At 50.8% G+C, this 11,996-nt stretch overlaps 1 protein-coding gene across 2 annotated transcripts in view; it reads right to left on the reverse strand.

Annotated features, from left to right (window-relative positions):
• Positions 1-11,744, reverse strand: part of LOC109782620 (LEAF RUST 10 DISEASE-RESISTANCE LOCUS RECEPTOR-LIKE PROTEIN KINASE-like 1.2) — a 29,318-nt gene extending 17,574 nt beyond the window's left edge. Inside the window, exon 1 of one of the 2 annotated variants that reach the window (XM_045234568.2) lies at positions 10,894-11,744. In XM_045234568.2, the coding sequence (XP_045090503.1) occupies positions 10,894-11,668 (775 nt within the window). In that variant the 5' untranslated portion in view covers positions 11,669-11,744. Of the gene's footprint in view, positions 1-8,500; positions 9,445-10,893 lie in introns of those variants that run through there. The other variant, XM_040403262.3, reaches the window with a different exon arrangement.
• Between the last annotated feature and the right edge of the window lie 252 nt (positions 11,745-11,996).

Here is an 11,996-nt window from a genome sequence, read left to right on the forward strand (position 1 = left end):
GGCATGTCCTTTCGTTTCTCTTGTATAGTTTTTTTCTTACCTATTGTATAAGATATGTATCCTACATCATGGGCCCCCTCCCGGCCTGGGCCCTGGGCCATTGCCCCTCCCGCTATACCCCAGGGCCGGTCCTGGACCCAGACATAGTGTTTACCAGAGCATCCCACCCAGTTTTGGGAAGGTTCAGTTTTGCACTATTTTTTTGTTTATTTTTTTGGTGGATTTTCCTTTTTTTATTAAAAAAATTCTTGAACACTAGTTAAATTTGTGAATATTTTAAAAAATATGTACATTTTAGAATTATTGATGGTTTTCAAATTCATGAACATCCTTAGAAAAATTAATCGGTTTTTAAAATTCATGAAATTTGTGAATATTTTATGGATTCATGAACTTATCAAAAACAAAGATGGGCTAGTTTTATTTTACATGGGGCTGTTGGTTTTTTCCAAAGGAGGGAGCAAAAGGAAAAGAGGCGCGTGGAACGTGCTCTGCGAGTGAGGGTAACCAGCGAGATGAGGCATGGTTCTTTGCGCGTCCATCGCTTGATTTAGTGGCATTTTGACGCTTTAGGCGTGATATAGGGGAAGTCCCGGCGGCTCCACCACTAACGACGACCTAAAACATTGTCATTGTGTCAAAAAAATGCCATAAAAAATTAATATAGGCCCATTAGGCTGGATTTCGAAAATTCTATTGCCCACTCAGTGGATAAGTGAACAAGTCCATGATGCCAATTTTCACCGTGCTGCAGATCGACTTGAGAAGTTCAGAATTCTGACCATAAATCGATTTTCGCCCTAGAAGCCACTAGCTGTTCAACTCATTAAACGAACTTCTAATGGTTCACACAACTATATCGCAAAAAAAAAAAAGGTTCACACAACTACTTACCAAATGAGAGCACAACCGAAGTTTCTGGCACGTCAGCCAGAACGTGTCAATTTGACTGTATAAGGGGCTATGCATGCAGGAAGGAGGAAGCTGAAGCGAACATCCGCCACACGATCGACTTTAGCCTTATCCTCGGCTTGATGGATTATGGAAATCCAGCAAATCACGCACTGATCAAAAGGTGATTTGACGGGTAGACTTACCTGGAGGGGGTGGATCTGTCACGACTGAGATGGCGACCCCGCAGCCTCTACAGGGCGCTGACGAGATGGGGCCACAAGCCAGGGAGAACGTGGAGGAGAAGGGAAGCAGTGCGCTTACAGGTGGACCCGAGATGGCAGGGTAGTAGGTGTGAGTGGGTGGGCTGCGGCCGCGTTGTACTTAAGCCTCACGGCTGTGTGAGTGCGGGTTATGAATGAACTAGCATCAAAACAGTTCGAGAAGCTGTTCTTCTCTTATCGGCCTCCTTTCTCCTTCTCCCAGATCCCCTTCCCTGCCAATCATCCTCTCCTACTCCCTCCCTAGATCGGGTCTGTTACAAGTGGTATCAGAGGTCCAGTCGATCTGGAGACTGCGTATCCTAAGCCGCGCTACCAAACCAAGCAAGCGAAGCAAGCGGCGGCGATGGAGACACAACTCGCGGATCTGATCCGATCCGTCAACGAGGGGCGTGCGGCGAACGACGCCCGCCTGGAGGCAATCCAGGCGTCCCTCGAGCTCTGGAGGCCGGCGGTCTCCAACCTGCAACGCGAGCTCGACGAGCTCCGCACCCAAGTGGGACGGATCGCCCTCCACCCGGCACTCGCGATGCAAGGCGAGACGGTGGAAGAAGTGGTGGTGCCTCCGGCACCGTCTCCTTCGACGATGGGCCCCGAGCACCACGGGCCAAGTGGCCACGGCGAGATCTTCAACTCCGGGGGTGGGGCTCACGGGGTGGTCACCACCCTGCAGCCGCCTCCGGTCAAGGGTACGTACCAATCCCTACCGGAGAACTACGCATCTGTAGGAGTTGGGTCGAGTCGTATGATTAATTGGGAGCCGCCACACGCCACGCAGCAGTCACCGCACACGCATCACTGGGCGCTGTCGAAATTGGATTTTCCCCAATTCGACGGGGAAAACCCACAGTTCTGGAAGTCTAGATGCGAAAAATACTTCGATGTTTATGGTATTCAGCCCGATTTCTGGGTTCGTGTAGCCACCTTACACTTCACAGGCACCGCCGCTCGCTGGCTGCAGCTGCACGAAGCAGCGAGTTGCTTGTCCACTTGGGAGGGCCTATGCACATCACTGAAGGAGAAATTTGATCGAGATCAGTACCAAATGCATCTCCGTCAGTTTAACATTCTGAAACAGACAGGATCCGTAGAGGAGTACATGGGGCAGTTTGAGGAATTAATGCATCATATTCTCGCGCACAATTCTGGGTTCGATCCGATTTACTTTACAACTCAATTCTTAGATGGGTTAAAGGCTGAAATTCGCGCTGGAGTTGCTTTACATAGACCGCAAAACTTGGACTCTGCCTTTTCCTTGGCCCTGTTGCAGGAAGAGCTGGTGGAGGCGATGCCGCGGCGCGAGCACAGACGATATGATCCAGCGCCGCCAAGACCCCCAGCGCGACCAGCACCAGCAATGGCCGTGCCAGCGGCGCCGCAGCGCGTACCGTTACTTGCCCCACAAGCAGCAGCGGAGGATCGCCGGGCGTTGGACGCAGCACGTACGGCTGACCGTCGCCCTGAGAAAGGACGAGGCGAAGATCGTGTAGCCGCGCTCCGCAACTACCGCAGAGCAAGGGGGCTGTGCTTCAAATGCGGCGAACGCTGGGGCCAGGGCCATCAGTGCGCAGCCACAGTCCAGCTGCACGTGGTGGAGGAACTCCTTGAGCTGCTACAAGCTGAAGAGCATGACAGGCAAGAAGCAGAGTCTGATTCGGAAGAGGAGGTGCTCATGTCCATATCAAAGCTCGCAACGACAGGGCAGACCAGTCCGCGCACGGTCCGTTTGCTGGGATAGATCGAGGGGCGTGAAGTGTTGATATTGGTAGACTTTGGCAGTTCCCACAGCTTCGTCAGCAAGGATGTCGCAGCAAGGATGACAACTCAAGTACAGCAGATGGCACCTGTGTCAGTAAAAATCGCTGATGGAGGGCTGCTATCTTGTTGTGGATACATACCGGCGTGCAAATGGGAGACGCAGGGACACCAATTTACCACTGATCTGCGGGTGCTGTCGCTAGGCTGTTATGACATGATGCTGGGAATGGACTGGCTGGAGCACTGCGGACAGATGCTAGTGGATTGGGGAGCAAAAACATTGAAGTTCCAGCATGAAGGGAAGAGCATTTTGTTGCAGGGTCTAACAGCTGCTTCTTCAACAGTGGCAGCAGTATCAGTGACAGAGCTGCAAGAGCTAGAGGCAAAAGACTCGGTAGCACACATGGTGATGTTGTGCATAAGTGAAGGACAAGTGGAAATCACTCCTGTACCAACAACTATTCAGCAAGTTTTGGACGAGTACCAGGACCTTTTTCGGGAGCCAACAGAGTTGCCACCGCACAGAGAATGGGACCATGCCATACCCTTGCTACCAGGAGCAAAACCAGTGAATCTCAGACCATATCGATACACACCAGAGCAGAAGGACGAAATTGAGGCTCAAGTTAAGGAACTGCTTGCCAAAGGGCTCATTACCGCCAGTACCAGTCCATTTGCGTCGCCAGTTTTGCTAGTGAAAAAGAAAGATCAAACATGAAGGTTGTGTGTGGATTTCAGACACCTGAACGCGATCACTCTAAAGGCCACATACCCAATGCCAATCATTGAGGAACTCCTGGACGAACTGGCAGGGGCCTGTTGGTTCTCCAAGATGGACCTACGGGCTGGATATCACTAGATCAGGCTGGTGCCGGGGGACGAGTTTAAAACTGCGTTCAAGACGCACATGGGTCATTTCCAGTTCAAGGTAATGCCGTATGGTCTGGCATACGCCCCAGTTACATTCATGGGAAATATGAACAATGTGTTAGCCCCGGTCAACCGCAAAGGTGTAGTGGTTTTCATGGACGACATCTTGGTCTTCACGAAAACGTTGGAGCAGCACCGAGATCTTCTGGCTCAAGTTCTGCAACTGTTAAGACAACATCAATTCTATGTCAAATTGTCCAAGTGTTCATTTGCTCAGCAAACAATCAACTACTTGGGGCACTACGTGAGCAAAGATGGGGTTTCAACCGACAAAAGCAAAGTTCAAACAGTACAAGAGTGGCCAGTGCCTGACACAGTCAAACAACTCAGAGGGTTCCTTGGTCTAGCCGGCTACTATAGGAAGTTTGTCAAAAACTTTGGGATTATCTCCAAACCATTGACAGATCTTCTCAAGAAGAATACGTTGTTCGTGTGGACTCCAACCGCAGACGCAGCCTTTCAGGCACTCAAACAAGCGCTAGTTGAAGCCCCGGTGTTGGCTTTGCCAGATTTTACCAAACAGTTCGTGGTCGAGACTGACACAAGCGGCACAGGCATTGGAGCAGTGTTAATGCAGAACTCCCACCCCATTACGTACCTGAGCAAAGCGCTTTCTCCGCACAATCTAGGGCTCTCAGCTTACGAGAAGGAGTGCCTGGCATTGCTCCTGGCAGTTGACGGATGGAGACCATACCTCCAACACGCAGAATTTGTGGTGAGGACGGACCAGAAAAGTTTGCTGCATCTAACAGATCAGAGATTGCACACCCCGATTCAGCAGCGCGCGTTCACTAAACTAGTGGGGCTGCAGTACGTCAACCAATACAAAGCTGGGTTGGCAAACCGTGCCGCGGACGCGCTGTCTCGACGCGACCACGCTGATGAAAGCGAGTTTGTGGCACTGGCAGTGTGCAAACCAGCTTGGTTAGAAGCAGTCAAAAACAGCTACAAAGATGATCCCAACGCAACAAAGAAGCTAACCATCTTAGCCCTGGACCCGGCCAGCGAACCAGAGTTCACAGCACAGGACGGGGTCCTTCGCTTCCAAGGCAGAATCTGGATTGGAGAAGACAAGCAGATACGGCAGCACCTGATCAACTCGCTGCACTCGAGCGCGGCTGGAGGCCACTGTGGATTTTATGCAACTTACAATCGCATCAAACGGCTGTTTGCTTGGAAGGGACTAAAGCAGCAGGTCAAACACACGGTCAGGAATTGTCTGGTGTGTCAGCAAGCAAAGACGGAGAGGACGTCCCAGGCAGGCCTTCTTCAACCATTGTCGATCCCGCAGAAACCATGGGCGATCGTGTCGCTCGATTTCATTGAAGGTTTGCCCAAGTCCTGCGGATATGACGTGATCTTAGTGGTGGTCGACAAGTTCTCGAAGTACGCCCACTTCATACCCATGACACATCCATACACAGCTCTCCAAGTGGCCAAGCTGTTCATGAGAGAGATATTCCGTCTGCATGGGCTGCCACTGGCTATTATATCTGACAGGGACAGAGTGTTTACGAGCAATGTCTGGCAGGAGCTGTTCAAGCTGTGTCGCACCGAGTTGCGCATGAGTTCTTCTTATCATCCGCAGACGGATGGGCAGACGGAGCGAGTGAACCAATGCCTAGAGACTTATCTGCGATGTGCGGTTCACGCATGCCCGGCCAACTGGGCGAAATGGTTAGCGCTAGCGGAATTCTGGTACAATACCTCCTTTCACTCATCACTGGGCAGAACCCCATTTGAAGTCATATATGGTCACCTGCCTCGCGAGTTCGGTGTGTCGCAAGTCGACAACTGCTCGGTTCCAGACTTAGCAGCGTGGCTGCGAGAGAGGGAGATTATGATGGAGCATTTGCAACAACAGCTGAAAAAGGCGCAGGATCGCATGAAAGCACAGGCCGACCGACACCGAACTGAGCGTTCGTTCGAAGTCGGGGATTCAGCGTTGCTCAAACTACAGCCGTTCATTCAAACATCGATCGCTCAACGACCGTTTCAGAAGCTCGCCTTCAGGTATTACGGCCCGTACAAGATCATTGCAAAGGTGGGGGCTGTCGCCTACAAGCTGGATCTTCCATCCACAAGTAAAATCCACCCGGTGGTGCACGTCTCCCTACTGAAGAACGCAGAAGGCGCTGAGGTACAAGCAAACCCAGACTTACCCCCTACTAACGAGATCTTGCAGGCGGAGCATGTGCCAATAGCTGTTCTCGCCACCAAGCAAGTCAGAATGGCGAACAAGGAGAACACTCGCCTGTTGATCCATTGGGAAGGACTGCCAGCATCGTTGGCAACCTGGGAAGATCCCGCTCGTCTGCAACAACAGTTCCCTGCCACTCCGCCTTGGGGTCAAGGCGGCACTCAAGGAGGGGTGAATGTCACGACTGACATGGCGACCCCGCAGCCTCTACAGGGCGCTGACGAGATGGGGCCACAAGCCAGGGAGAACGTGGAGGAGAAGGGAAGCAGTGCGCTTACAGATGGACCCGAGATGGCAGGGTAGTAGGTGTGAGTGGGTGGGCTGCGGCCGCGTTGTACTTAAGCCTCACGGCTGTGTGAGCGCGGGTTATGAATGAACTAGCATCAAAACAGATCGAGAAGCCGTTCTTCTCTTATCGGCCTCCTTTCTCCTTCTCTCAGATCCCCTTCCCTGCCAATCATCCTCTCCTACTCCCTCCCTAGATCGGGTCTGTTACAGGATCCCATGTCAGGAGGAAGCCATCTTGGATGAGCTGCTCGTAGTTGCTCGCGTTCGCCGAGCCAGCCGAGCTCACCACCGGCACGACGATCGCATCGCAGCCCTCCAAAGCGTAGCCTGCGTAGGCCCCGGTCGCGTCGTAGCGCACTCCCGCGCGAACATACGCGTTGGTCGCGTCCAAGCATGTCAACTCCACCATCGCCCAGTCCGGATTAGCCGCTGCCTTGGTGCAGTTGTAGAAGATGAGATTCGGGTTGGAGTTGTTGACCTTAAAAGGCAGTGCCAGCTTGCTGGAGGTGTTCAATCTCGGGAAATTGCAGGCGTTGGGGACGTTGAAGTCGCTCTTTTTGTGTAGATCAACGACACGCAAATTGCGTTCCTCGTAGGAGATATTCATGATTGAAAAGCCACTGTATCCATCGAATCCAGAGCTCCGGAGAAATGGAATGTTGTCATGGAAGCAACCGACCTCAAAATCCAAGGGACCACATGATCTTCCCGCCTCCCAGTCAGGGAGCCAGAATGGATCGGAGACTGTGAGGTTGCCGCACCTCTTGGCCGAGCAGCCATCCCCTTGCTGCTCCTCAGGCACGGCGAGCATCAGCGGCAGCCACCATACTGCCCAGACGAACGCCAAGAACCAGCAGCTTGTAGTAGCCATCGGAGCAGAGAGATTTGGCTGTGGCGAGGTGGGGGAGACGTACGCGACTATGAGAGGATATACCGTGGTCCAAGCTCGAAGAATGATATATGTGGACGTCGAGCGAGTGGAGTGCCATGGTCAGCACATTTGACTGGAAAATCAGGGCAAAGCTAGCTATCAACGTCCCTATCACCTTTGGACTGGTAAGGCGCTGCTTTTGAATTTCTAACCCCATTGACGGGTAAGTCATCAACGTGACCTCCGTGGCTCCAAATGCCCGTTATGTGACAGCAAACATGATGCTTTAGGATGGTTCTTGTACTGGCTACTCCATGCTCTTATCGGTTATCTAGCATCTAAATTCTAATCATTGGACAAAATTCACACTTGGCAGGTAACAATATCCGGTAAAAAATAGTTTCATCTCTGTACACTGATCGGTTATTGGGGTTGCACATTTTAGAGTTGGGGTGCAAATATCTTTCTTTGCAGGGGACAAGTCTTGTTCAAACCTAGAGTTCACATTAATTTATTTCGCAATGTTAGCTTTCGTTATCTGTGTATTATTTTATACTCCCTCCGGTCCTTTTTACTCTGCACATTGGATTTGCCGAAAGTCAAACTTAGCTAAGTTTGACCAAATTTATATGAGAAATTATTAGCATCTATAATATCTAATAAATATAATATGAAAATATATTCCGAGATGAATCTAATGATATTGGTGTTGTTATGTAAATGTCAATAATTTTTTATATAAACTTGGTCAAAGTTGGATGAGATTGACTTTAGACAAACCTAATATGCAGAGTAAAAAGGACCGGAGGGAGTAAGGTCTTTGTGAATGATTAATAAAGTGACTGCATGCATCTCCCAGATGCAGAGGTCTGGGGTCATCCTCTTTTTTTTTTTTTTTAAAAAAGCTTTTTTTGTCTATGCAACTTGGTTGACTTAGAAATAACAAAATTCTCCAAGGAAATCCATACAATGATTTGTGTCTCTCAGGGCTTAATTTTATTTATTCCAACATATTTTTATAAAATTTGCGAATAAATGGGGTGAAAATTTGCAAAACTAAAATGGATTTTGTATTAAAAAAGGGTAGAATCTCAATAATTGATTTTTCCCCTATAACTTTGCGCTATCGACGGGGGACAAGACCATCGACTTATTATTGTGGGCTAACACACCGTAATTCAACTGAAGGGGCCAGCACACCATATAACGTAATAAAAAAGAAAAGGCGATACAAGACTCCATGAGGCCAAAAGAACGTGCTAATCAGAGAAGCAAGCTTACCGGTGTGCCATGTGAGGAGGAATCCACCACTGATGAGCTGCTCGTAGTTGCTCGCGTTCGCCATGCCATGACCGCCCAGCACCGGCACGACGGTGGCTTCGCAGCCCTCCATATGGTATCTGGCATAGTCATCGGTAGCATCATAACGCCCTCCTGCGCGGACAAACGCATTGCTCTTGTTGCCGCATCTTATCGGCACCATCGCCCTGTCTCGACGTGCCACCGCTGCTGCCTCTGCCTTCGTGCAATTGTACAAGACGAGCTTCAGATTGACGGGTTCGACCCTAAATAGGCGGCCCAGTTGGTCGGAGGCGTTCCAGCTCGGGACATGGCAGCTGTTGGTGTTGTTATGCAGGTGATCCTGCTTGTATAGATCGACGACGCGCAAACTCCGTTCCTTGTAGGAGATGCTGGTTATTTCAAAACCTTCATCCCCGAAGCTCTGAAGAACTGGAGTGCCGTTGCTACGGCAAGTGACCGCAAAATCCAAGGGACCACATGATCTTCCGGTCTTGTCATCAACGAGCCAGAATGGGTGAGAGATGGTGTGGTTGCCGCACCTCTTGGCCGAGCAGCTATCGCCCTTCTGATCCGCAGCCGCCATGATCATCAGTGGTAGCCACCAGACGTACGCCAAGAACCAGCAACTCCGAGGAGGCATCGGACAACAAGATTTGGAAAGGCTCCAGTGACCAACTGAATCAGTGATCATGATGGGCTTTGGGGGCTGGGGAGTGAGGACTGCTATGAAGTGTGAATGATATATGGGGGCGGTGAACGAGCGAACAGCCGTGCTATGGATGGCATGCTTGACAGGGAAATCGAGGCAACCTATCATCGTCCACAAGTTCCCCCGAATGACCACTTGGACGGCCGGGTAAGCCATGACGTATGAATTTGTAACCCCATTCACGGGTAAGCCATGATGTGACAGGGATCAGGATTCTTAATCAGATTCTTTCAGTTCCGGCTACTCTGTGCTCTTGTCGTCTATCTAGCTAGACTCTTGTCTCAGCACAACATTCACACTTGTACTGGGCTGGACATTTTATCTCAGCACAACATCTAGCTAGACACTTGTACTGTTTTTGCAGGGGAGAAGTCCAGTTCAAACTGAGATAGGGTTTTCTTTCCTTTGCAAAAATGATCCAAATCTATTATCAAAGTTCAGCGGAAGTACTAAATAGAGTTAACATTTTTTTGAGGTATTGGCAGATCTCCTAAACATAATCCCCCAAACCAACTTGACCGGCAAAGAAGCCTCTAATCATCTTCGTCTTCCTTCTTCTTTCCTCTTTCTTCTTCATTCCATGTGGCTAACAACGATTACTTGGCACTATGTGATGTCCATGAGCAAGATAGGGCCTAGGATAGATGATCCGCACAAGTAGTTTGAGAGGCTCCCCGAGGGCGACATATGTGCAACGAAGGAGTTGAGAATGTGGGTGAAATTCATCCTCCACAGGACATTGCTTGAGCACTTCTTCATCTCAAAGGGTGCTTCTCCTCGTCCTTCTTCTACTGGCACGTGGCGTTGTCCAAAACGGAACGAATCATCGAAACCGGTAATGGTCGGATGGCTGTCCTGGTTCTGTCTACATTAGGCGAGTTTTTTCCTTTGTACGTCCCCGGTGCTCCGCCGGGCCCGGGATGCCACAGAGAAGCGACGTCGTGGCTGGGGTCTAATCCCTCAATTTGATAATTATTTTGGTGCAATTATAGTTTTAGAGGGATCTAGCGGATGCTCTAACAAAAGCCACTTGCTGTGCACCAGCTCCACTTGTCCAATGATGCACACGTCTTCGTACCTAATGACCGCACTAGTTTACATGCCTGCCACAGCCGAAGCTTCTGGCAAGTACCATACCTAATAATACTATTCTTTTGTGAATGATGACACTACCAACAACGGGAATACTTAGGCCGCCCATAGTGGGGAATACCATAAGTTAGTATTATGTACTCCCATAATATAGAAGCTTTTACTATATTAGTGTATGATACTATCTCCTTAATATACAGTATCATATGTTAGAATCTATGATAGGTTAATAGTAATACGACATACATGATATTAATTATGATACTCTCACTACGGGCAACCTTAGTGTGTAGGCTGGCTCGTCAGCGGCCTGAATATCTATGAAAAAGATCCAGAAAAAAGCTAAAGGTGAAATCTCCATGGGTCTACGGAAGATCGGGACAGCATTGGCCAACGACAAGGTGCCACCAGCCCACCATGCAGCGAAATGCAATGAACCAGGGAAAATAAACAGACTAATCAAACCAGCATGTGACGATATGGCTATCCGCGTCAGCACGCGCTGATTGGCACGTAACTGTGGACAGTAAAGTAGAGGGCTAGAGGCAAGTGGCGGCGTGGGCGGACTCACCGGCGCATGTCGGGCCGCGGAGCCTCCCGTCACCAGGGCAGATGCATCCGAACGCCGCGGTCGCGTTGCTGTACCGGCACTGCCTGCCGGTCACGACGCAGGCGGGGCAGTCGCCGATGCCGGCGCCCGCCCAGTCCAGCAGGAACCCGGCCTTCAGGAGCCGGGTGTAGTTGGCCGCCGTCGAGGCCGCCGCCTCCGACCCCAGCACCGGCAGGTAATTGTACGTGCAGGTCCCGGTGTCGATCGCCGGCGGCCTGTCCCGGTCGTAGCTCCCGCCGAGGTACGCGAAGATGGGCTTGCCGCAGCTGGGCACGCCGGTGAAGTTCACGTACTGGGGCCCGTGAGGCTCCGTCCCGTTGCAGTTGGACAGGAAGCACATGGCTTGATTGCTAGGGCTGATCTTGAACGGGCTGAGAGCTAGGCTGGATGAGACATTGAAGTCGGCGCGACACACGCCGTCCGTGCCCGAGGCCACCCTGTTGTGGTAGACGACGAAGGAGCGGGTGGCGTAGTCGATGCTGTGGACGTGGATGGGGGAGCCGCTCATGGAAGCCGTGGTGTTGCCGTCGATGCACCAGAGCTCGAAGGCCGGGTGGCCGCAGGAGGGCTCCGGCGGGGGTCGGCGGGGCGCGCCGAGCCAGAACGGGTACTTGATGGTGAAGTTTCCGCACGCCCCCGGCTCGCACTCGGCCGCGTCCACCGCATGGACAAGGAAGAGGAGGAGGAGGAACGAGGCCAGGATGACCACGGCGGGAGGCATGAGACGCGCAGCCATCTAGCTGTGTTTCTTCGTGTTGCGATGCGAAACAATAGTCTTTGGGAGTGGAGGATGTGTAGAGGCTAGCTAGGTGGACGAAAGGGAAATGCGAATTGTATGGCTTTGTCTGACTGCTCTTTTTCTATACGTTGGGCTTTCTTTTATCAGTTTGTCTAATTCATATTTAGATGTTTTTTTAGATGTCACATCTAACCTCCCACAAATATATAATGCAGCAACAAAAACAAAAAACTAGGACAAAAAAAAAACTACAAACAGAGTGAAAATCAGCTTAGATGTGACATAGATCTAGATATGTCCTCGACAAACCCTTCTTTTATCAACA

Source organism: Aegilops tauschii, chromosome 3, assembly GCF_002575655.3.
Source record: "Aegilops tauschii subsp. strangulata cultivar AL8/78 chromosome 3, Aet v6.0, whole genome shotgun sequence".
NCBI lineage: Eukaryota > Viridiplantae > Streptophyta > Magnoliopsida > Poales > Poaceae > Aegilops > Aegilops tauschii.